A 26,718-nucleotide genomic window follows, 5' to 3' on the forward strand; every position below is an offset into this window, starting at 1 on the left:
ACACAATTGGAGAAAAATCAAAACTCCCATGAAATGAAATGATGCCAAGTCATAGCTGAGAGTAGCTGCAAAGAGCTAAAGGCCAACTTAGACTAGGCAGTCTCACCTGAAGGCTCTCTACGACAGGCACAGGTGTGACTGGGGCAAGGACAGGGCCCATTCCCTCGTAAAATGTATACTCTGCCTTATCTGTGCTAATGATTGTCCAGGAAGCGCCATCATTTATCATCTCTTTATTTGGTTCTTTTGGACATGGAGTGGCCTAATAAAGAAAGAAGTTTAGAAACTAAGTTTTATACAGTTTGCATACAGTTTTATACAGTTTGCATCTCTTAACTCAGACAAGAGTTAAGAGAATTCAGTAAAAACTTATAAACTTTCTAAAGCATGGTACTTTGCCCATCCCTACATAAACACAAACAGAATACTAATACAGAAACCCCACAGACAGCAGTTTTTCTTATAATACAAACTATTTCAGTGACATATTAAATAATAATAACTTTCAGAGCAACCATGAGTACACGAATGCAGGTACAAATTTCATTAATAGCAGATCAATATCTGTGATGTAAATGGCTGTTTAAAACTCTTCGGGAACTCCTAAGAAAGAGAATGGGGGTCCTCATGCTTAGGCAACAGCTAGAAGCTTATGCACGTTCCATAGGAGGGAATCAAGATGGGAAGACAAAGCACCTACCCCTTCCTTAACACACCTAGACCAGGGACTCAGCATGCCCATCAGTGTGGGTGTGGCCATCTCTCTGGAAAGGAGTTTCACATGAAACTGTGACTATCTTATTAAATCATCTGCCCATGTCATAACCTCATGAAAGCCTTCTGAGTAAATGTAAAACATTAGCTTTTAAAGCATGTCATCATTACTATCTTGGGAAACCACGATGTAAATCTGATGAGATTTTGAGCCTTCACCCAGAAAAATGCTTCGTCTATACAATGTTTGCACACAATTTCAGAAGATTCAATGAGCACTGAAAATCTATTTTTGGATATCCTGAGGGGCTCTTTGTTCTTCAATTAAGAACCCTAGAACTAGATGTTAACTTTTTCTCTGAGAACGTTTTCGTAATTTTGAGTTCTTCCTTGAGGAAGGATTGCTTGCATGTCTGAGGATTGTGTGTTAAGGATGCTCATACCTGAGATCCCTATCTGTGTATAGCTTCATGTATTTGTATATAATTAATAGCAAATGAAAATTTCATATTTTTGCAAGATGCTAACCTCACAGTTTGTATATTTTAGATTTCACCAGTAATTTAAAAACATACCTGAAATTGAATTATTCTTTCTTGAGAAAGGCACAAGTACATTCTTTCTGTATCCTTAAGGTAAAATGCACATTTATGGAGTTGTGACACAGGATCATCTGCATCCAATAATGCGGTCTGCTTATCAACTTTCCTAATTATCTATATTTGACAATTAAGAAATAAAAGGTCATCAATACATGGAAAGGATTTTCCTTGTGTACAACATCAAAAGTACATAGAAGTTATATACTGTATAATAATACATCAGTTATTTGTCATATGCCTACATATATAAAAACATTCACAAACAAAAGGACTAGGAATAAAAAACACTTTTAGATTGCAAGCAGGTCAGAATATAGAAATTGTTACCCTCTTCCCTGAACATCTAAAAAAAAAAAAATCAGGCAGGCAGGCACTTGTTTTCTAGGTCAGTACTTTTCAAACATTAATGCGCACTGAAATGAGCTGGGGTTCTTGTGAAAAACACAGGTTCTCATCTAGCAGGACCCTTGTTGGGCCTGATATTCTGCATTTCTAACAAAATCCCAGGCGATGTTAATACTGCTGGCCTACAGACCATATTTTGAATAGCAAGTTCTGATGATATTTTCCAATAATATGCATAAAATGACAAATATTCCAACATCAAACGGAAAAATCTCTAGAAGGCTACTGTCAGTGCAAACATCTTATATCCATTATCCAAAACTTACGTATTTAAAAACATAACAAAATTAAACTCATTTTATAGATTACAAAATGGGCTTAGAAAGGTCAGATAAATTGCTAAAAATTACCAGTTTAGTAGCTGAAGGACCAGAATATGTCCTGATCCCAGGGCTGGCTGCCTGTCCAAATGATCTCTAAATCTTATAATCCAACTAGTCCACAAAACACATGAATATCTGAAAGATAATACTATCAAACCCTATATGACACTTGACACCTAGAATTAATGGCTAAGGAGATGATGATGATGAAGAGCAAGATTGGACACAGAACTTTTACTCTTAGTTTCCTTTTCTATCCATCACTTCCAACAACATACAAACATAACTATCGCTCATCTCAAAATCAAAAGTAAAGAAAACCCTGACTACATGCCTGTCCCTCCCTCTCACTACCTGTTTCTCTGCAAATGCCTCTTCCTCACTGTCTAATCTCCTACAGTCTCTCCCCTTTTATCTCAAAGACTCCACTACAACTGCTTTTCAAAGCCACCAAGGATTTCCAGACAGATGTATCTCATGACACTTTTCTGTCCACATTTTAGTTCATTTTCTCAGAAGCTCTTAACACATTTTGCCTTCAGAACCACACCTGCTCCAACTGACCTTTAGAGTGCCCAGAGGCGAGTTCTCAGCCCTCTTTTCCGCTCTTTATAATCTATACTGTTTAAAATTTAAAGGTTGACAACTCCTAAATTAATTATCTCCAGACTTATCTTCTCTCCTGCATTCAACTTGTATGTACACTTAACTACCTATTCAACATTTCCACTTATGATGTCTAACAGGCATCTCAAGCTTACCATATCAAAAATAGATTTTTTGATTTCCTCCTAAACTTGATCCTTCCCCAACTCATCTAGATCAATAAATGGCACCAACATTCACTCAATCCAAAAACCTTGAGTTATCCTTAATGCCTTGCTTTTTCTCATATCCAACCATCCAATCTCCCAGCAAATTCCGTCAGGTCCACTTTCAAACTAATCTGTCACCCCTCAACACCTTACTACTATGATCCTGGGTCTAAGATACTATCAACTCCTGCCTCAATTACGACAATAATCCAAGCACCTGTCTCTCTGCTTCCACGGCCACATCACTATGCTCTCTTCTTCATCCAGCAGCCAGACGTATGCTTCTAAACAAAAATGGGCCGTTATGTTTAAAACCCTCCAGTGGCCTTCTAACATAGGGAGATAATATGAAGTCCTAACCCTAGATACAGAGAGGGATCCTACAAGATCTTGCCTAGTACTAATCTTACAGCTTCAGTTCTTGCCACTTGACCTCTCCTCCCTCCGCTCCAGCTCCATTGGTTTCTTTACTAGTCATCACACATCCCCTGCCTTCAGTTCTGTACTTGTTCTGTTTGCCTGAAATGCTCCTCCCTCAGTTGGCAGTTCTTTGACTTCATTCTGGTCTCTTCAAATACTGCGCCTTCAAAAAGACTTCCCTGACCTCTCTAAGCGCTCTTCCAATTCTCTATCCTTTTATTATCTTGTTTTGTCTTCTCATCACTACATAAATCCTTTACATGGGTATTTGGCTTATCACCCTACCAAAATGTAAACTCCATGAGGAGAGGCACTCGACTTTGCGTGTCAGAATTCCTCAGTCATGAAACCCCTAGAAAGATTTATTTATCAGCATCTTAATAATGGTACTGCAACTTTTTCTAGTAAGTTAATGTTTTATTGCAACATTTTAATATAAAGCCATACAGTTTTGAGTGTAAAAACTTCAATTAATGACGACTTTCAAGTAAGGCAGACTACTGGTACTTTACAAACAACTATAAATGAAAACACTGTTTTAAATTTGGGTCTGTCTTCTAAGTGGTTTGTATTATAAATTATTGGGGATCAGAATCATCCTCCTAAATTGTGCTTCTGCAGTACAAGCATTTAACACTAAAGCAAACAAACATCATCCTTGGAACAGAGAAAATGAATGAGAAGAGAAAAAAATGAATAAATGCTGGTTCAGATCTTGTGCTTGCTTCTGTCTCCTGCTCTGTTTTTCATGCCCTTCATTCCCTAATGTTACCCTTTTTATTACAATTTGTCTCAACTGCAAAGCTTTACAGATTACTATTACTATACTTCATGTCTTTAGCTTATTGCATTGACATGGGAAATAAAATCACCTTGTACAATCATGACAGAGGGCAAAAAAAAAAAAACAGTAACACAGAAATGAATCACTGGCTTAGAAAATTGTAGATCAACCCGGCCTCTGCTGAAATGGCCCCAGAAAATAAAAGCCAGTGGAATATTGCACCAAAAAGATAAATAGAAGGCATGTTTAGGAATATTAATACTAAATGTTCTTCTACTCACCCAACCTCTTCAGTTTGACCTTGAATGAAACTTACTCATAAATCCCCTTCATCTTGAATATAAATAAATTGTATTGTTTCAGAAAAGGAGAGGGAAAATTGGGAGGGGGTGGCACTATAGAGCACTTTTGTTTTCATTTAACTAACAAAAGCAGTTTTTACAGTTTAAGATCTCCTTTTTAGTGGTTGTTGAGATAGGATCTCACTCTGTTGCCCAGGCTAAAGTCCAGTGGTACGATCACTGCTCACTGTAGCCAGGACCTCCCAAGCTCAAGTGATCCTCCCACTTCTGCTTGAGACTACAGGTGTGCACCACCACGCCTGGCTAAATTTTTTTTTGGGGTGGGGGTGGCGGTGCGGGGTAAAGACAAGGTCTGACCATGTTGCCAGGGCTAGTCTCGAACTCCTGAGCTCAAGTGATGCCAGGGCTACTCACCTCTCCTTCTCCTGCCTTCACCTGTTGAAGTGCTGGGATTGCAGGTATGAGCCACCATGCGTGGCTGAGTTTCAATGTCTTCTATTGAACAAAAGCCCTAAATCCTATGCCCCTCTCCCAAAGTTAGAAACACCAATTTTATTTAAGTTTTAATAAATCTATCTTCTTGTGAGACAGTAAGCTAACAAAAATTATGCTTATATTTTAAAAGAAATAAGAATTTCTTCTTTATGAAAACTTGGTCCTACATTGGGATATGGCAGGTACCACAAAAAAATGAATACATTATCTGAATTAGTAAAGAAAACAAATGTAATTTATAGTGCCCTCTACTGAACATCTTCAGATAAACAGCTAAAAACGAAATTGCCACCAAAATATATTGGAAATCATTTAAGAAAAAATCATTAAGAACGTACTTGTAAAAACTGGCTAATTACCTTAAAGCATTTCTGAAATAAGGTACAGTATAACTGTCAATTATAAACAGCTCTGATTACTAACACATCTTTTAAAATTAAAAAGCATAAAATTGAGGTGTGTTTTTCCATTTGAATGTTGTGACTTTCCTGTTTAAAGAATTAATTTTTACTTCACATTATCACTAAAGCAAAAGTAGAGCCATACCAATCTTGGTAGTGCCATGCCAGTAACTGAGCACACAAGTTTGACTGTTTGTCCATAATGGATGTAGCCATCTCGGACTGTGAATTCTTCTCCTTCTGATTCATCATCATCCACTACAGTAGGTGGAAAAAGAAATCAAATTGTTACCTTTTTGAATTCATTTTATGATTAGGCAAATGACAAAACTTAATATATCCATATATCTCATCAAAAGAATTTAACGATTTCACACTAAAAACATTCATTGCACATTTTTATACTCACAGAGATGAATAAAAAATGCTCCCCACTGCTGTGAACTGGCATGAAAATTACCTCCTTCTACATGCAAGTATCTGGTACTAACTGTCTGGGATCGTAGTCGATTAAACAGAGCCACCTTTGTTCCTGAGGCAATGCATACTGCAAAGAAAAAAGAGCTCTTATTTATGTGATTGGAGCAAAAGGTGGGGAGGGAGCAAAAGAGGAAATTCTGCTTGGCAGTGTATAATTATTCTTTCTTATCATTTAACAGTTTGACAAATATTTTCACTTTCCAAGACAGTATAGATGACACCAAAAAAAGAAGTCAAGGTAACTGTTACTAATAATGTCAAGCTAATGATATCAAATGTCCATAAAAATAATTTTAAAGTGAAAGCTACACAGTATGTTTAATGTGGTGCTGATTATTACAGAAAAACTTACTTTTAAAATAATGAATGTTAGACCGTAAAAATTTAAATGATGACCTATTTAAAGGATGTGTATCTAAATATACTGGTAAGAAAATATTTTCCTGGAATATCACTGAATGGAAAAGCAGACTATAAAATACTCTGTACGCTGTGGTTCCACTAGGCAAATGTACACATTTTTAATATGAGTTTTCATCCAATTACACAGAATACATGCATAGAAAACGGACTAGAAGGATGTTTATCAGAGTTGATGGTAAATGCCTCTGCATACTGTGATTTTAGAAAATTCTACTTTCTTCTAAATACCTTAAAGTACCGTATGAAATTTCTTGGAAATAAATCTATGTAAGCAGAAAAATATTCTGAAAGTGAAATATGTTCTCTGTCATCAAGAAACTAATATTCAGTACAAACACAAAGTTAAAGCAGTTATATAAAACCATGTAATTTGAAATGCAAATAGCCTGAATACAAACATAATATACCTCCTAGTACAGGAGAACACACCACCACCTTTGAAGTGGGTTTTGCTTTCCAGCAAGAAAACAAGAAACAAAGGACAACAAACTTAAATCTGATCAAGATTCTAGACTAAAGATTCTCTCCTTGACCAAACTTTTAAGCAGGCTGCTCCGAGCATTCAACCAGTATTCGTCCTTGAGCCCTGTCATCAGTCTGTTTAGCTCAGCTGTAGCAAGAATCCTCCTAAATTATCCCCCACTCTGGATCTATGATCATCTTGGCCTGCCTTTAGCACAAATCCTAAGTTAGGTCAGAAAGAAACCTTCTACCTTTGATGTCTCCTTTTAGTAAGTTTCCATCCATTGACCCTCTCACTATGCTTCATCCCCACTTGTCTTTGTTGTATTCTGAAATGGAACTTGGTTATATTTTCCCCTGTTGCAATAGTACTGAATGAAATCTGTCTTTCCAACTAGTGCCCATGCTCTATTTCTTTTTGACTCTGCCAATTTACAGAAAATACATTAAACTACACCAAATAAATGAAATTAGCAAAATCCAGTATGTGGAAATCTCTAGTGGCCAAATGTCTCAACTTACTTAAATAAATTGCAAGAGTTGGTGTGTGTGTGGCGCGGGGCGGGGGGGGGGGGAGGGGGGGGGGGGGGGGGGGGTGTTCATAGATTATACTCAAGGACATGTCACACTATAAACTGTACTATGTGGTAGATTTGAATTTTGATTCAAGCACTGATTTTTAAAATAACACTTTAGACCATTTTACATTTGAACATTGATTGGATATCCATCAAACTAAAATAGGGGCAGAAGAAAGTGGGCCTGGAGTACAGGTATAGATGAAGATAAGGTTGGTTGAATTTAAGATCACTGTTGAAGTTAGAGAATGAACATAAGAGGTTTCATTTTATGATGCAATTCTGTCTACTTGAGTGTGTTAGAAATTTTTCCATAATAAAAACTAAGTGATATTAGTGGACTGAGTGGACTAAAATATAACCAATACAAAAAAAAAAAAAAAAAAAAAAAAACCCATGAGCTCATAATAAAACAAAATGAAAAGAAAGCAAACAAAACAAAAACTCTAAAACCCCACTGGTCTCTTTCAAGGAATGTTATCATTGTTCTGCAAATGAGTAAACAAGCAACTAATCCTACCTTTTCATTACATACTACAATTGAAGCAAATAGCTGATATGGCAAAGTTCCTCTTTGTAGAAAAAACTCCAGCTAACAAATGCAGAAGTTATGAATTTAAAAAATTAGAATATTACCTCTTTGCAGCATTTAATGAAATGGATTTAAACATCATCAATGGCTATTAAAACCATTAGGTTAAAGTTTGCTGAGGAACTTTATGGGTAGAATAGACTAACGACAGCTGAACTACTATAATCAATCCTAACATGAAAAAAAAAGGGGATAATCAAATATTATGACTTCCGAAGGAAATGAATGTATATTTTACCAACTAGTTCTGAAAGTCTTTATGTCTAACCACCAGTTCATGGAAAATGAGAGAAACAGAGAAACATGTAATCAGCCAAATCCAGAATATGGAATTCCACAACAGAAAAATGATCCAGTTTCTTCAACAAATAAATGACACAGAAGGAAAACAAAGGTGTGACAGGGTGAGAAGAAACTATTACAGACTAAAATGTGTAGACCTTGTCTGAACCCGTGTTTGAACAAACCACTGTAAAACAAAACAAAGCAAAAAAACTATAAAAAGACATTCTGGGTCAATCTGATAAATCTGTACATGAAATAGGATATTAGATGACACTGAAGAGCTGCTGTCAACTGTTAGGTATAACGATGTTTCAAAAAAAAAAAAAAGGCATGTATTAGTCATTATTGCAGAAATTTTGGTTGAAAGGATAGGGTAAGATTTACATTAAAATACTTCAGCAATTAGAAGACAAAGAGGTGTTGGTGGTGATGGAGATAATGAAACAGAATGATAAAACCTGTTGAGGCTGGGTAGCTGGTTTCTCCCTTTTATATAAATTTGAAAGTCTCAGCCAGGGGTGGTAGCTCACGCCTATAATGCCAACACTCTGGGAGGCTGAGGTGGGTGGATCACCTGAGGTCAGGAGTTCAAGACCAGCCTGGCCAACATGGTGAAACCTCATCTCTACTAAAAAATACAAAATCAGTTGGGCATGATGGTGGGCACCTGTAATCCCAGCTACTCAGGAGGCTGAGGCAGGGAGGATTGGTTGAACCTGGGAGGTGGAGGTTGCAGTGAGCTGAGATCCTGCCACTGCACTCCAGCCTGGGCGACAGAGTGAGAGTCCGTCTCAAAAAAAAAAAAAAAAAAAAGTCTCCATAATAAAAAGCTAAAAAAAGAAAAATGGGTGTGAAGGTTAAATTTATAGTTCACACAGACAGTATACTTCTCTGGTAGTCTAAAAATAGGCTGATGAGACAGCAGTCTCTGCCAGAGTAACCACATTAAAAATTTTGTTTAGATTCTCAGGAAGGCCTGCCAAAAAGCCCATTTAATTAGTAGTGTTTTTCAAAGGGGTGCTTTTTGACACTGTGGGTAGATCAATTCTTTGTGGAATTGGAACTACCTTGGACACTGCAGGACATTCAATTCAGCATCATAGGGTCAAGATACCCAAAGCCAACAACATCACCCCCTCCAGTCACCATAACAACAGAAGGAGAAAACCTCCCATTTCCCCAAAATGTCCTGGGAGCACTAAGGAACCAACTCTGGTTAAGAACTGCTTCATTAGACCACATACTGTCGATTTACGATTAAAAAAAGAGAGACAATAAACAGGGCCACAAAAATATTAGTAAAGAATTAATTGGCTATTGAAAAGGCCATTTTTAATTTAACAAAGAGTCTGTCTTATTAATTCATGGTAGAAATTGGGGACAAATAAAAAAAGCATACATACAGTCAGCATTTTTCAATGACTGCTTCTTTTTGGAAGGTTTGGAGATGACTTTTATCCGCTTGCTGAGGAACACACCAATGTCATCACTGTTGCCATAGAACATCTTTACAGACAACATGAAGTGCTTTCGCTTGTCTGAATCAGATATGTACAATGTTTTGGCTGTGCAATAGTTCTGTGAAAGAAAAGTAAAGTTTTAATAGCAGCAAAACCTTGTTTGTTTATGTAGTACCTACAATTCAGATGGCCATAGTTTAAGTAATAATAAGAAAAACAATTTCAATGGATAGCTGATAAAACCAACTACAAAAATTATCAACTGTAAAACTTACTGAAATTGGTTTCTGAAAAGTACAAAATCTTCCTTATAAAGTCTATAAAACACAAACATTGTCATCTATTGTATCTTCTTTAAAAGACCGTTTTAAAAAACAGTATTTTCTTGTTTTACATAGCTCTACAACTGTGTCATGGAATTATCACTCAATGTTACAGCAGTAACTTTTAAAATAATCTTTACAGTTAAAAAAATCAATGACTATCTTCAAAAAAAAAAAAGGCATCACAATTCAACAAATTATGTAAAAATATTTTAGCAGTAGTTCTTCTTAAAACAGTGCATAGAATGTTTTTCTTTATATAGCTGAACACTAGAGTAATCACTTATAAGTTTGAGGAAAACAATGCAAGACAAACTGGATGATTATAAAATGTCTTAACCAGAAAGAGATTATATAAGCATTACTCTAAAGAACTATTTTTAAAATGGTTAACTGCACAAAAGGGCGATTCATATGTACCACTAAAAGAACTAAATTTAAAGGTACTAGAGAAAATGCTCAAGGCATTATGTCAGTTTACTAGAATTTAAAATCTGATAAGTGAAAAGATTAAGAGATACAGCACTTGACAAACAGCAAAGACACTTCAAAATGCTACTGCTTATATTATATATGACAATTCTAAAATCTTTCCTATTCTCTTGATCCCTGTGAATCAGCGAGGGATCTAAACTACTGTCCTTTTCCAGATAAGATAAATAATGCTGAAACACAGTATAAATATCTAAAGTATCTGAATTATATTTTTTTAAAGATCAACATTCCACTTTAAAATTAAGCTAAACAAGTTTTTTCAACTATGTCTTCTGTATCTTCCTTTTAAAAAGCAGAACAAATGCTACTCAGGAAACAGTTAATGACTTATAGGTTTTTATTTTTAAAATTTTACTCACAGCTTTGGTAGCAGACAAAACTACTGCAATCATTTATTGTACTTCTCATAGCAAAGCTATATAAGAAAATTTAGGTGCCATCTTGAACATTATACATTCAATTAAGTTTTTAAAAATCAAAAGTTCGATAAAAGCTTTGAGAGGTTTTGCTCTGTAGAAGAAAAAAATAAGATAAAGCTAATCACAGTAATAAGAAAAATAAAAACAGGCCAGGCTGGTGGCTCATGCCTGTAACCCCAGCACTTTGGGAGGCTGAGGTGGGCAGAGTGCTTAAGTCCAGAAGGTTGAGACCAGTCTGAGCAACATGGTGAAACCCATCTCTACAAAAAACACAAAAATTATCCAGGCATAGTGGTGCATGCCTGTAGTCCCAGCTACTCAGGAGGCTGAGGTGGGAGGGTAGCTTGAGCCCAGGAGGCAGAGGTTGTAATGAGCCATGATCCCACCACCGCACTCCAGCCTGGGCGACAGGGCGGCACCCTGTCTCAAAATGAAGAAAGATAAAGCAACAAAAAAACAACAGTACTTTGCAGTCACATCACTCCTTGCACCCAAGATCTCCAACACACTCAGAGATGGCATCTGTGAGCCTCTACACCCACAGGTCTGTCATACTCTTAAAAATGACAGCAATGAAGGTCAAATTAAGCTTAACAATGAAATTCTTCTGCAACATAAGATGAGGTCTGTGAAAATGGGTATCAATGTACTAAAGCAGACAGTCATGGGAAGCAAAAGTGAAATGTGTATCTAAATGAAGGTAATTACATTCTAATGGGAAAGCTTAAAACTGTTGAGATCGCTTAATTTTGAGTATTAAAATTAAAAGGTAAGATCCATATCAGAAAGAGAAAATAACTGAAATCCAGCATAAATAACACATACTGGCAAACAAGAAAGGAAAAAAAGAACCAAGAAGGTTGGATCGTAAGACCTACACAAAAAGAACTGCATTTTGTTCAGAAAAAAACAAACACACATATATCTCCTTGGAAAGAAAGGAAATATATCCCTAATTACAATGAGTAGTTTGAATCCACAAAAATCATAACCAAGATAATTTTATGGGAACTATTATTTTTAAAAAACTATAAGGCCACCGACCACAAACTACTCAAATTCCATTAAGAAAAAAAGGAATCAGGCCTGTAATCCCAGCACTTTGGGAGGCTGAGACGGGCGGATCACGAGGTCAGGAGATCGAGACCATCCTGGCTAATACGGTGAAACCCCGTCTCTACTAAAAAATACAAAAACTAGCCGGGCAAGGTGGCGGGCGCCTGTAGTCCCAGCTACTCGGGAGGCTGAGGCAGGAGAATGGTGCAAACCCGGGAGGCGGAGCTTGCAGTGAGCTGAGATCCGGCCACTGCACTCCAGCCTGGGTGGCAGAGCGAGACTCCGTCTCAAAAAAAAAAGAAAAGAAGGAAAAAGTCACTGACTCATAGAAAATAAGCAAATAAAACTAAAATTACATTTGCCTTGCTATTCTAAAAGGTTCAATTAGCTAATAGAATTCTAGAAGAGAAAATGGTATATAATCATCTCTCTAGAAATACTCTTTGAAAACAAGATCTTTAGGCAATAAAGACATTTCCCTGAAAGGAAGAAGAAATACCAAATCTAATGCTGCAAAGTGATACTTGCGAAAGACAAGCAGTGATACTATTGGTTGGTTGATTTGATATTACCTCACTTAAAATTACTGGAAGCTGGAACTGGTTAAAATGAGCTATGAAGTAGGATTAAACAGTTATATATACACAGGTAGCTAGAATCCCTGGCTTCTCACTACCTATCTGATCCACTCATTCATAGTACTGAATGTCTACATGTGAAGCCTGGAGGCATGTAACTCTGAGATTTCCTAGGTAACAAGAAAACAGATGAGACAAGACTAAGATCTATTAGATTAACCCACCACTTAAATATATTCGTTACTATAGCTCGGGGGTCATAATTTGAAACAGTTTGACTGGTTTAAGATGAAACAACTTTTATTGTAATAAGTATCCCAAATCTAATCTAAAATACATAGTCAACAAACCTTACTTACAAAAACTATAAACATATAATGACATACAAATAGCTAAATTTGAAGGAGGTTGATATTAAGACCTGTAGTACTATCTGTAAAATCACTAAAATTGAATTTGAGAGCACATATCCCCTAGCTCACCTCCATCAACACTACTCCCAACCCATATCTCTAGTGCCAACTACAACACAGCAAACACTAAAATATTCAACAAAGATGCATCGAATGAAACAGCTGTTTATGCACTATTTTAGAAGACATTTAGTCATTGAGATCAGAACTAACCATTTTCCAAAGCACAGTAGCAAGCAAAAATAAAATCATAGCTAAATCCCAAGTGAATAAAAAACTATCTTTCAATATTAAAAGTATAGATTGGCTGGACACGGCGGCATACACCCATAATCCCAGCACTTTGGGAGGCTGAAGTGGGTGGATTCCTTGAGCTCAGGAGTTCAAGACCAGCCTAGCTAACATGGCGAAACCCCGTCTCTACAAAAAAATACAAAAAAGTTAGCTGGACATGGCGACGCACACCTACGGTCCTACTACTTGAGAGGTGGAGGCTGCAGCCAGCCAAGATTGCACCACTGCATTTCAACCTGGGTGACAGAGTAAAAATCCCGTCCAGGGGAAGAAAAAAAAAAGATCTAGATTGACTGCTTTCTAAATTCATACAATTAGTAGAACTAGTTGATAAATTGTTTTCTCTAGAAAATTAATTAAAGAACCCCTGCTACGCACTAAAATTTGAGGATAACCAACTGTGGCTGTTCTTGTCTATAGTATCTCTGATGTCAAGTAAACATTTATGATCTTTATAACCCAGATAAATGCTTTCCACAATGTATATATCATCATGTCTAGTATAAAACTAAGATTAAAACAGCAGAGTAAAACATTACTGAACAATGTATTTTTGTTGAGATTTGAGTATCAAACCTCTGTCAAACAGAAGATGAGCAATCAGCCTCCTAAATTTATTACTGGCTTCCACTAGAAATCTGATTTGCTAAAACTGCTTGCAAGCTGGGGAAGCTTACTGCATGCCATCTTCCAATGTCAGCAGCATAGTCTTCATGAATGACTAGACCAAAGCGATCTGAGAGGCATACTTTTTGGTCCTAGTTTATATATTCCAGAAATTGTTACTAATAGTTATTAAAGAAAAAAATCTCCACCACAAAAATGAATATGAAAACTACATTCTGGTACCATGGTGCCCTTTTCTGGTGAACTAGCAATCTTGATTTACCTTTCCTTCCAAGTTTAGCTGCTGCATTTCTTGGTCACTATTTCCTATCCCAATAAATGCACACGGTTGAGACTCTTGTTCAGAACAACCATCGCGTTCCATTTGTTCTTTTTTTTTCTTCCATCCACTGCCCATAAGATACACACAAGGAGGAGGGCAAAAAAACCTGAAGAATAATGGGGGGAAAAAAACAAAAAGCTCAAATCAATTAGATTCAAGAAAGCATTTCCTTTTCTTGAACATTATGAATACAAAATCATATTGAAATGCACCTATTTCCCAAAGAAAAATTTTGGTGAAGCCTTTTGTAATGCAAATAATCATGCCCACAAGACAGAAATCGAGACTTCCACAATAACTAAATCTGTTCAGGTAAAATACTGGAGTTACGCGTACAGTTAGATTAAATACATTTTAGAGTACAGAACTTCTCTTTGTATTTTCACATGGCTCAGAGTTCTAAACTACTGGAGTTCAGCAAATTCAGTGCACTCTAACATATTACAAAACATGATAAACCACCACAAAATCTGTAATTACTAATTAAGGCCTATTCAAAATGACACAATCATTAATGAGTGACATTATTGTTATGGATACTGCATTTAACTTAATGTGGTAAATTAACTTAATGGGATAAATTAACCTGGAAATTTGTATTAGAGTATTGTCCATAGTAGAAATACCCAAATATTAATAAAAGCAAAAGAGTCAAAAGTAAATGGATCTCCTGATTATGAGCAATGTTGTATTTTACATATCTTTGAATTTTATATATACTTGGAACACCTGGTGCACTGTAGGTATCTGAGAAATATTTCATGCTCAAAGAACAATACACTATATTCTTTCAACTCACAGAATACCATAGGTTTGTTTTGCTAGTTGTCAAAAACCACCCTCACAAGTTCTTCTGAGAATGACTTTCTTATAATCTTTTCTTTAGCAATTAAAAATATTATCTACTGCAAAGCCTAGCTCAAGGCTCATATTTTACATAGTTCAGACCATCAATCCAGGCCTTATATAGGGTGTAAATTCAGCTTTGTTCAATTATAATGCTGACTTGTACATACTTTAAAACATCTATGCCATATCTCTCTAGAGGGCCTGAAAACTCAAATTAACTATAGTAGCCACATAAGTCATATACATGGGTGAATGATGTATACAATAAACAGGAATATCCAGGCTGGGCACGGTGCCTGTAATCTTAACACTTTGGGAGGCAGAGGCAGGTGGATTGCTTGAGCCCAGGAGTTTGAGACCAGCCTGGGCAACATGGCTAAACCTCGTGTCTATAAAAAATACAAAAATTAGTGGGCATGGTGGCAGGCACCTATAGTCCCAGCTACTCTGGTGGCTGAGGTGGGAGGACTACCTGAGCCTGGGAGCTCAAGGCTGCGGTGAGCTGTCATAGTGCACCTGCACTCCAGCCTGGGTGAGAGTGAGACTGTCTTTTAAAAAAAATTAGGAATATCCTTTAGTTTCCCAAAGAAGTAGTTTTCTTCTCTTCTTTCTTGAAACACACAGCCTCCATTGTCATTCTCACTTTTTGTACTGTTATTAGTACCCCAAATTTTTTACTTTTCTTAATCCTAGTATAAGAAAACCCAGATCTTAAATGCAATGATAATTAGCCACTGGTGTGTATATATCCACTCACACTCACGTGGCTGAACTATGGGCATGAAGGTCTAGTGTTGGTCCCGTCCTCCAATTGTTCAACAGATGCCTGAAATCAAATTTTGTATGAAATAGTTTTTTTTTAATTTGGCAACTAATTTACACTTATTAACACTTTGTAGGCCAACAACGTGCAGACTAAAAGAAAAAAAACTTTATGTGCATATATGCACACACATGCAGACACCAGTAGGCTGGATTTGGTGCTTAGATCTTCTTGAAGGTGGTAATATCTACTTCTTATTTGCTTCCCCCTCAGCCTCTACAATATTATCTACTGAATTGACTCAAAATATATTAATAGAACCTACTTTTTGCTCAACCCTAACCAGACTACTTTAGAGGCAATTTACATATGACTTACAAGAAGTAAGCTGGGTTTATTTAATATTCATTAATTCTCCAAATTATTTATTATATCCTGAGTGTGTAACAGATACTGGGGATATAGCAGTAAAAATAACCAAAAAAATTAAACAAAATTCCTGTCCTCATGGAACTTACACTTTAATAGGAGAGAGACAATAAAAACAGATAAATGAGTGAAATAACATGCACATGTACTCCGTTAGCTGGTGTACTCCGTTAGCTGGGGAGAAAAAAATAAAGCAGGCAAGGGGTACTTGAAATGGGGACAGCCCAAGGTGGCCAGGAAAAGTTTCCTTAAGAAGGTGACTTTGAGTCATGACTTAAAGCCATGTGGACACCTGGGGCAAGAGCATTTCCACAGAGGAAAGAGCCAGTGCAAAGGCTCTGAGGTAGGAAGGACTGTGACCAAGAGTGGGGAAATAACCAACAGACCAGAGTGGCTGGAGTGGAGAGCAGGATGGGGATTAAGAGGCAGCGAAGCCAGAGGTAGTGGACAAGTAGACCAAGGAGGCCCTAAGGATTTAACTGAGTGAGGAGGGAAGTCTCTGTAGTCCTCTCACATTTATCTAATACAATAGAAAAGAGCAGTTTTCATGCCTGTATACTTACACTGAGGCCAAGGATATAAAGGTCACAGCCAAGGTAGTGGGCCCAGTTCCAGGTCACTCTAAGTTTGGAGGGAAGCCTGGATTAACTGGGCTAGTTTTGGAGTGGGTTCAGTTCAAGTCTACAAAGGGGAGCTTTCTGGCTTCTAATGCTGGGAGTTACCCAATGCTTACTATGGCACAGAGTCAAATACCTAGGCTGGCACACTCTCAGGAGGTTGAGAAGGCATCAGTTTTGGAAACACAACTCCTGTTAGTTTTCTATTGAACACTGATGTTAGGACTCCTTAGTAAATTGGTGTATCAGCTATAAAACTCAAAGAGCTGTGTTTTAGTACAGGTTGTGTATTCCTTATCTAAAATGCTTGGGACCAATAGTGTTTTCAATTTTTTTTTTTCCAGATCTTGGATTGTTTGCATTTATTCTTAGTGGTTGAACACCCCAAATCTAAAATGCTCCAGGCTGGGTGCAGTGACTCACGCCTGTAATTCCAGCACTTCGGGAGGCCAAGGCGGGCGGATCACTTGAGGCCAGGAGTTCAAGACCAGACTGGCCAACATGGCGAAACACTGTCTCTACTAAAATTACAAAAATTAGCCAGGCATGGTGGTGCATGCCTGTAGTCCCAGTTACTCAGGAGGCTGAGGCACGAGAATTGCTTGAACCCGGTAGGTAGGGGTTGCAGCGAGCCAAGATAGTGCCACTGTACTCCAGCCTAGATGACAGAGGAAGACTCTTACAGGGTCATGTTGGCACTCAGGGTTTTCAGATTTTGGAGCACTTCGAATTTTTGGATTGGGAATGCACAACCTGTATGCCAAATACAGTAGTCAAATCTCAATGAGTTATCATAAGTGGTACTTCTTAATTTCACATCTGAAAAATATAAAGAGAGCTAAAATGATAAAAGAATGAGTAGTGCTAGTTTTCTCAAAAGTACTGTGACAAAATGTATGAAACGGTAAAATTCAGGTTGACAAAAAATTCTCTATTCAAAACAATGACCAAGGGTCTATCTTGAAAGTGCTTTCCAATCATGTAATAAATATAAGAAAAATGAAGACTTTTCAATAGTCTCTGAGTCTTAAAAAAAAAAAAAAATCAACTCTAAATTATTTCAAAAAGCCATGATGGAAGAAAGCAGCAAATCCAAAATAATCTAAACATTGAAATTATTTCTATATTGCTGATAAAATCATAACTTAAACATCCCAATATCATCATCCCCTAAAATACGGCAAACAAATCAAGTTGTTGCCCAGACTTCAGTAACAATATAGTGATTGAATAAATGTCAGCATATATACAAAAAAAGGGCAAGAATACAAGCAAAAGAAACCAAAGGGAGTGGGGTAAAAATAAAAGGCCACCAAATTAACAGAAGAAAACTCAAATACATCTTTATTTTATTTATTTACTTATTTATTTATTTAATTTTAAAGATAGAGTCAGACTTTCACTATGTTGCCCAGGTTGGTCTTGAACTCCTGGTCTCAAGGGATTCTCCTGTCTTGGTCTCTCAAAGTATTGGGATTACAGGCACAAGCCACTGCACCTGGCCTAAAATATATCTTAGGTGGTGTATTTTAGGCCAGGTGTGTGAAACTGATGATTTTTTAAAAATTTGGGCAGTTGGTCAATATGTATCAAACACTCAGTGAAAAGTTTGACCAGTAAGTGGTTAGCTTACAGAGTTTAACTGCTGCTACAAAAAGATACCCTATAAAACACGTTGCCTCTATTTTTCTCATCTTTCCCAGCAGCTCTATCAACTGACAAACAATACTTTCTCTGCCACTTGGTGGCGATATGCACACATTTAAAATTTTATTCCTGTCATAGCTGTCTTTATTTTCAGAGACTGTTTCAACACCTATTTCCTCAAATCTTGAGATGATGTCTGAAAACTGCCTTACAGATTCAAAGAAGGCTTTTTATCCGTCCCAATATATAAATTCGGTTAAACAGAATCCAAACTCATGACATTTGCATTATCTTGCTACCTTTGCAGAATCATTACTAACCTTTGATGATTATTCAGTTCACAAGGACCGTATTTAGGAACTTTCTGCATACCACAATTGGCCAATTAACACAAATCTCAATATGACTTCAGAATCAGTCTAAATGGCTTTACTGTTAATTGTTTCAACAGCATCATACTGCTGCTTAATTACTGCCTTCAAGAAAGCTGAATGTTAATATGTCAAATGACGCATTAACATTTGTTATTAACAACGTTAATGTCATTTGACATATTAACATTTCCTCTAGATAAAATAATCTTTTAAAAAGTTTATTTTTTAACCTAAGACCTTACTTAATGAGAAACTCATCACTAATATAAATGGGGTACTAGATGTGCCATGCAAATAAATATTAGTTATGAGGCACCATATTTAACATCAAGAACAACTTAAAATTTGGGGATAAAATTTCCTAACCAAGTATTTTTAAGCATCACTCACTGGAGTTATTTTATATGCCAAAAAGACACAGCCAAGAGGACTGTGATCATGCCCCCAGGTAACCTCACGCCTTGTGCCTTTGCAACTCTTCAAAAAGGCCTGAACCTGGATCAGCAAGAAAGAAGGCAGATCTTCCTCTTCCCACTATGCACTCCACCACGAATTAAGAGCCCAGAACTCTTTTCTGAATCCAGGGGAGTTTGCTGGACATCCAGAGGGCTAGACTAGCATTAGCAATCCCTTAATACTAACACCTGTTTTTTTAAAAAATCAAGTACATTTAATGGGTTTCCCCTTTATTATAAAGTAATGCACATCTACTTTGAAATTTTTAACAATACAAATCAGTAAAAATATAGGAAAGTAGTACTCTGGCCTTTTCATCATTTTTATTCATTTTTTAGAGGACTTCAAAGTTTAGATTGTTCAAGCTTTCTTTTGACTGGGTTTTAGACCAACTAGGCCATGCCCAAACAATACAGAGAAATTGAAAACAGGACGGGTGCGGTGGCTCACGCCTGTAATCCCAGTACTTTGGGAGGCAGAGGCGGGCAGATCACAAGGTCAAGAGTTCGAGACCAGCCTGGTCAACATGGTGAAAGCCCGTCTCTACTAAAAATACAAAAAGTAGCTGTGCATGGTGGTGGGTGCCTGTAATCCCAGCTACTCGGGAGGCTGAGGCAGGAGAATCGTTTGAACCTGGGAGGCAGAGGTTGCAGTGAGCCAAGATTGTGCCATTGCACTCCAGTCTGGGCAACAAGGTGAGACTCCATCTCAAAAAAAAAAAGAAAAAAAAGAAGAAAAAATATAAAAGCTACTACAATAAAAGATAAGGCTAAATTTTCCGTTTTAACTTGATAAACCACTACAGCTCTATATGCATTTTGTTTGTTTGTTTGTTTTGAGACAGAGTCTCACTCTGCCGCCCAGGCTGGAGTGCAGTGGCACTATCTCGGATCAGTGCAACCTCCGCCTCCTAGGTTCAAGCGATTCTCCTGCCTCAGCCTCCACAGTAGCTAGGATTACAGGCGCCTGCCACCACACCTGGCTAATTTTTGTATTTTTAATAGAGACAGGGTTTCACCATGTCGGCAGGCTGGTCTCGAACTCCTAACCTCAGGTGATCCTCTCGCCTTGGCCTTCCAAAGTGCTGGGATTACAGGCATGAGCCACCGCACCCAGCCATATTTTTTAACAGTAACTAACAAACAGGAACCTTATCTGGATTTTAACATAATTTTCTAAATAGCTCTTCCCCTTTTGTTATCTCCATTGGGCCTCAGTTATACATCCCGGTATTAAATGACATAGTGACTTTTAAAACTCCTAGTAAAGATCCTTTTGCATAAAAGCTGGCACATAATAGCCAAATAGCCAACCAGAAATAAAGAATAAGTGAATTCAATTGTACTAAAATGCATCTTCAAAAATCCAGAGAAAAGAAAAGCAGCTTGCCCAAGTTTGAAGCTATATGATAAACATGCATCTATTCACAATTCATTTAGAACTAGCCCAGTCTCACCTAGGTAATGGTAAAAGAGTTAGTCTTAGGCAAAGTTAAGTTTACAAAGTTTAAGTACTCAGAGGATCTTTTCCTCCTTAGTCCCTGCTCTAGATAACCAACACTCAAACGCAAATGGAATGGTATGGCAATTAGGGTAGTAAAAAGGGTAAATATTTAAAATTAGGCCCTCAAGAGTTCCAACCCTAGCTCCACAGATTCCTAACTAATGTCAACCTGGACACATTTAAAATCTCTGATTTTTAGATTCTTTGCCCACAGAATTTGGATCATAACATGACTACTTTACAAAATTGTTATGAGGATTACAACTTTAAAATATTTATAAAGCACTTTTAGATTCTTCTTCCATAATGATGGGTGTTGACTTTTTCTGTTTTGCTTAAAAAGCAGAAAACTTGCTATAAACACACACTAAATTTCATTAATGAAAAAGAAATACTGAATTTCTAGTATCAACTTCGTGGGAAAAAAAAGGACCACTAATTTGAGTTGGTATGCTGTGTCCCAAACTACAGATACCAACTTCTTCCCATATTTAACCCTAAATCAGTGTTTAAGTTGTTTTAGTAAAGTAAGATAAAATAATCATAAATTTAGTAAGCCTGAATAACAATACCTGGCAGTATGAATCTTAAATACTGTTTTCACTTGTTCATCTTTGAGGATAAAACTACCAATTAAATAGCTTTACCTTCTTGACCAAGCACGGTGTCTCATGCCTCTAATCCTTTGGGAGGCAGAGGAGGGCGGATCACTTGAGCCCAGGAGTTTGGGATCATCCTGGACAGCATAGTGAAACCCTGTCTCTATAAAAAATACAAAAATTAGCCGGCCATGGTGGTGAGTGCCTGTAGTCCCAGCTACTCAGGTGGCTGAGGTGGAAGGATCACCTGAGCCCAGTAAGCAAAAATCATACCACTGCACTCCAGTCAGGGCAACAGAGTGAGACCCTGTCCCAAAAAAAAAAAAAAAAAAAAAAAAAGCTTTACCCTTCTTTTCAGCTCAGATCTAGTCAGCTTCCAGGAACTTCCTAAAAAGGGACTTCCTAATTCTCTTTTAACATGTAAATTAATCTAATCACATACATATTACATTTCCCTTCTCTTAAGCATAAGCTGAGGTTTCCTTTATGTCACAATCTCTAAGAATTCTACTCATTCCTTTCACAACAACCCCAAAACCTTAGTTTTCATTCCTTCTCTCTTCAGTTGGGTACCTTTCTAGCCAATTAAAAACCTTTGATCTTTCTCCATAAGCAGGCTTTTTCCATGAAATGCTTAACCAAAAAATGCTGTTTGAAAGACAGACTCAAGAAACTATTCACAAGAAAATTTCAGGAACCAAGTGAAGAAACAATGAAAGTCCCCAATTAAACATAAAAAATGCTGAAATTTATAGAATACCACGAGAAATATTTTTAAATCACCTTGTTGTAATTTAATTTTGGTTAATCTGCTTTATAGGTAATTTCTGTTGAGTCCACATTCAACCAGTATGACAGTATGAACCCAGTTTTGCTGTTTCTTCTTAATAGCAACCCAAACAAGAATAGGATCAAGAGAGAGGGCCAGGATTTTCCTTATAATCACTCCATAGCTCAATTAACCTAAGCTCAAGACAGTTTTAGGATCAAGAGCTTGTTTAGCCTTTTCCTTTTCAAAATGGTACTTTTGGGGTCACATTTGTGTAAAAAACTACATTTTCCACCAAAGAGAAAGCTTCGCTGTGAATGACCTAATGTATCACATAAGTATTTGGGAAATATTATGTAGCCCAAAAGAAAAATTGTGGATTATTTGATTTTGTAAGATCAGGGATTTATTAACAAGATGACGTTTATTAAATTCTCCTTCTGGCTTGAGTATGTGTAGAAAGTAGAAAAGTTCCTCTTCAAAGCTCGTCTTGGTTTAAAAATAAAATAATAGACACTAGAAATAATAGCTTCTTACTCTAAAGCCTCCTATCAACTATTAGTTCTTACACTTTACCCCAATTAGTCGCTTTGGTTTACTTAGGCATGTCTGGGCAGGCCCAGACAAGTCTTAGCTCATAGCTTTATGCCTCTTCCTTATTCGGAAATGTTATCGCTTTCTTAAACCTTTTGTAAGCAACTTCCTCTCTTCTTTGTTCTTGCTTGTACTTACCTATTTAGGAAAGTTTTATGTTATTAGCAAATCGGGTATCAATTTCAGACTGTGAGGTCCAGCTCCAGCCAATGGATGCAGGACATAGAGGTAAGGATGACCCAAATGCATAAGGGACAAATATGTCTGCTTTTCCTTTGTTAAGTGTGCTCTCTCCATTATTCCATCTGCAAGGGGCACCTTTTCTGCAGAAAGTAAAGATTGCCTTGCTGAGAGGTCCTCTGTTTCCATGCTGACTTTTCTTCATGGCACCAATTATCTATTCCTAACAGTATACTACAATTCACTTTGTTTCTCCCCTTGAGGAGACAAATCCCCTATTTTTTATTTTGTACTAGCAAATGAACCCAGTAATAGAAACCATCCTCTGACACATATATTAATATATAATTGGCAAATTCATGTGGTAACTACAATTAACTATCCACCAGAAAAACAATAATCTTACCTTTTTTCATTTCCATATGACTTCTGTGCAACTTTTGCATGAAGAATAAGTACTGTTTGATCCCCTCGCTCTTTTAAATAATTTCGCATAGCTTCCCTAAAATCAAGTATAAATATTACTGTTACAGAGGTGAAATTCGTGATGAAATCTTCCTTCATTACTATGCTCTGTAATGAGAGGAATGCTTATAAATATTTTTTAAATAAGCAAACCTTAAAAACAAAAACAATAAAGCAAAGTAAATCCATAAATTAAACTGGAAGATTATACAATGATACTAAACACTGCTCATTTTCAATTCTATTCCTTGTTCTTTAAAAATAAGAAACTGTCTTGCATTCTTTAGAATTTATGATGTAACACAAACCACAATTACACCTTCCAGAATAACTAGAATCAACATATACACTGCTAATGTGGCTTTAAAATATTATAAAGTTAATAAAATGCAGTAATTTTGTAGTTTAATAATGTAGTTCCCGGCCGGGCGCGGTGGCTCAAGCCTGTAATCCCAGCACTTTGGGAGGCCGAGACGGGTGGATCACGAGGTCAGGAGATCGAGACCATCCTGGCTAACATGGTGAAACCCCGTCTCTACTAAAAATACAAAAAACTAGCCGGGCGAGGTGGCGGGTGCCTGTAGTCCCAGCTACTCGGGAGGCTGAGGCAGGAGAATGGCGTAAACCTGGGAGGCGGAGCTTGCAGTGAGCTGAGATCCGGCCACTGCACTCCAGCCCGGGCTACAGAGCAAAAACTCCGTCTCAAAAAAAAATAATGTAGTTCCCCTCCTCAGTTTCCCTACCCCAGCTATCAGAAGCAACGTTTTTCACTGAATACAAAAGCTGTAACAAATCCTTAGGTCATCCAAATTTGTTATTACATGATCCTAAAATGACAATTCTATAGGGACCAAGAAAGGCCTATCGTTCACATAGGAATACATAATTATCTCAAGGATATTAAATAAATAAAATTTAATAAAGGCTAATTGAAATCAATGAAAATCTGAATTTTGAAAAAAATATAATGTTAATTCTTTCAAGTAAAAACAACTCTACATATTTATTGAGCAAATGGTCGATACAAAGTTCAATATCTTAAATGTATTTACATACTCAATTGTTTTGCTAAGCAATATTATATAGTAAAAAGAAAGCAAGTTCTACACAGATGAAACTATAACAATTCTGAATAAGCAGAATCCCAATTCTTGAGATGTCTTACACAGCCCAAACTTAAATGTTATTCTACTCATACTATAAAGACAAATATCAGGTATAAGAGGGTAGCTATACAATAGTAATAAGTTATTAAATGTTAGGATTTATAGGTTTACAGCACTTACATACTAAGTAGCCTGGGGCAAATCATTTAACCTCAACCAGCCTGATTCCCTAACTGGAAACGGAAGATAATAACACCTCCCTACCACAGGGTGGCTGAGGGGATTAAATGAGATAACCTAGATAACAGCATTTATTTTTACCAACTGAAAAAACCTGTTAGCTCCAAGGCAGGGCAGTAATACCAGGATATAAATAGACTGAGAACTAATCCCTACCACTGAAAAGGAACTCAAAGTCCAAATTGTAATGAAATGCAATAATCCAAGTAGAAATATGTACAAAAAGCACCAATAAGGGAATGCCTATGTAAAGACAAGGGTGGATGGTAAAGGACTACATGCTGGGAAAAGTTTTTAGAAGCCCTAATCCTGAGAGAGAAGTAGACACAGGAAGTGGGAGGAGGAAAGCATAAAGTGCTCCAGGGCCTGAAAATAGTGTGAACAAAGGCATCGATAACTGCACATTCAGGCTAAGGAGTAAGGCAGTCACAACAGTAAAACAAGAGCAGCTAATGTTTCTTGAATGTTTCCTATGTGCCAGGCCTTGAACTAAGCACTTTAACTCCATTATTTTATTTAATCCTCATAATGCAAAAAGTTAAGTACTGATATACTGCTAACACCATTTTGATTGTCATGCCCAAGTTCTTATAGTGAATAGTGGCAGTCGGGAATTCAAACAAATTTGCAAGATTCTAAGGTGAGCCATGGCAGTGAATAAGGTTGACAATGACAGAGTCAACTATGAAAGGCTTTGAAAATTGGACATTTGTATACTTAAATACTAAGTATAAAAGTTTACACTATTTCAAATATTACCCCGTAACAGGTGATGATAAAAGTAGTAATACGTCTCTGCATAGCAAAAGAAACTATCAATGGAGTAAACAGACAACCTACAGAATGGGGAGGAAACACGTGCAAACTATGCATCTGTTAAAGGTCTAATATCCAGCATCTATAAGGAACAAACAAATTTACAGGGAAAAAAAAAAAACCCATTAAAAAGTAGGCAAAGAACATGAACACTTTCCAAAAGAAGACATACATGTGGTCAACAAGCATATGAAAAAAAGCTCAATATCACTGATCACTGGAGAAATGCAAATCAAAATCACAATGAGACACCATCTCACATCAGTCAGAATGGCTATTATTAAAAAGCCAAAAAATAGCAGATGCTGGAGAGGTTGCAGAGAAAAGAGAACATTTATACCCTGTTGGTGGTAGTGTAATTTAGTTCAACTGTTGTGGAAAGTTGTATGGCAATTCCTCAAAGAGCTAAAAACAGAACTACCATTCCACCCAGCAATCCCATTACTGGATATATACTCAGAGGAATATAAATCATTCTACCATAAAGTCACATGCACACGAATGTTCATTGTAGCACTATTCACAATAGCAATGACATGGAATCAGCATAAACACCCATCAGTGACAGACTGGATAAAGTGTGGTACATACACACCATGGAATATTATGCAGCCATAAAAAAGAATGAGATCATGTCTTCTGTGGGAACATAAATGAAGCTGGGGGCAATCTTCCTTAGCAAACTAACACAGGAACAGAAAACCAAATATCACATGTTCTCACAAGTGGGAATTAAATGATGAGAACTTATGAAGACAAAGAAGGAAACGACAGACACTGGAGTCTACTTGAGGGTGGAGCTTGGGAGGAGGGAAAGGAGCAGAAAAAATAACTATTGGGTACTGGGCTTAATACCAGGGTGATGAAATAATCAACAAACCCCCATGGCACGAGTTTACCTATGTAACAACCCTTCACATGTAACCCTGAACCTAAAATCAAAGTTTTTAAAAAAAAACTCTTGGAAAATTATTTGACGTACCTTTAGGGGAAGTATTGTTATATGGTTATTCATTATGATTAAACCTTTAAGTATAAAAAAAGTGGTAGCATGTAGTAAGATCCAGAGAAAAACTCAAAATGAAAAAAAAAAAAAATCCATCCCTTTTGTGAACTGGGACAAGATCACCAGTCAATTTTCTCTCCAGCCCATTATAGAAAATCAATACTGTAGAAACTGAATTTTCAATCTAAACTAAAGGCAATGAGAGATCTTATTAAGGTTTTTTAAAAATACATAATT

At 36.9% G+C, this 26,718-nt stretch overlaps 1 protein-coding gene across 8 annotated transcripts in view; it reads right to left on the reverse strand.

Moving 5' to 3' along the window:
- RBPJ (recombination signal binding protein for immunoglobulin kappa J region) overlaps positions 1–26,718 on the reverse strand; it is a 268,573-nt gene that overhangs the window by 4,756 nt on the left and 237,099 nt on the right. For all 8 annotated transcript variants that reach the window (XM_017958624.3, XM_021938343.2, XM_017958623.2 and 5 more), the window contains 7 exons: positions 23,255–23,350; positions 14,009–14,174; positions 9,485–9,659; positions 5,671–5,808; positions 5,407–5,519; positions 1,290–1,430; positions 107–262 (listed from right to left, as the gene is read on the reverse strand). In XM_017958624.3, the coding sequence (XP_017814113.1) occupies positions 107–262; positions 1,290–1,430; positions 5,407–5,519; positions 5,671–5,808; positions 9,485–9,659; positions 14,009–14,174; positions 23,255–23,350 (985 nt within the window). The remainder of the gene's footprint in view (positions 1–106; positions 263–1,289; positions 1,431–5,406; positions 5,520–5,670; positions 5,809–9,484; positions 9,660–14,008; positions 14,175–23,254; positions 23,351–26,718) is intronic.

The sequence above is a fragment of the Papio anubis genome, chromosome 3 (genome assembly GCF_008728515.1).
Source record: "Papio anubis isolate 15944 chromosome 3, Panubis1.0, whole genome shotgun sequence".
NCBI classification, from domain to species: domain Eukaryota; kingdom Metazoa; phylum Chordata; class Mammalia; order Primates; family Cercopithecidae; genus Papio; species Papio anubis.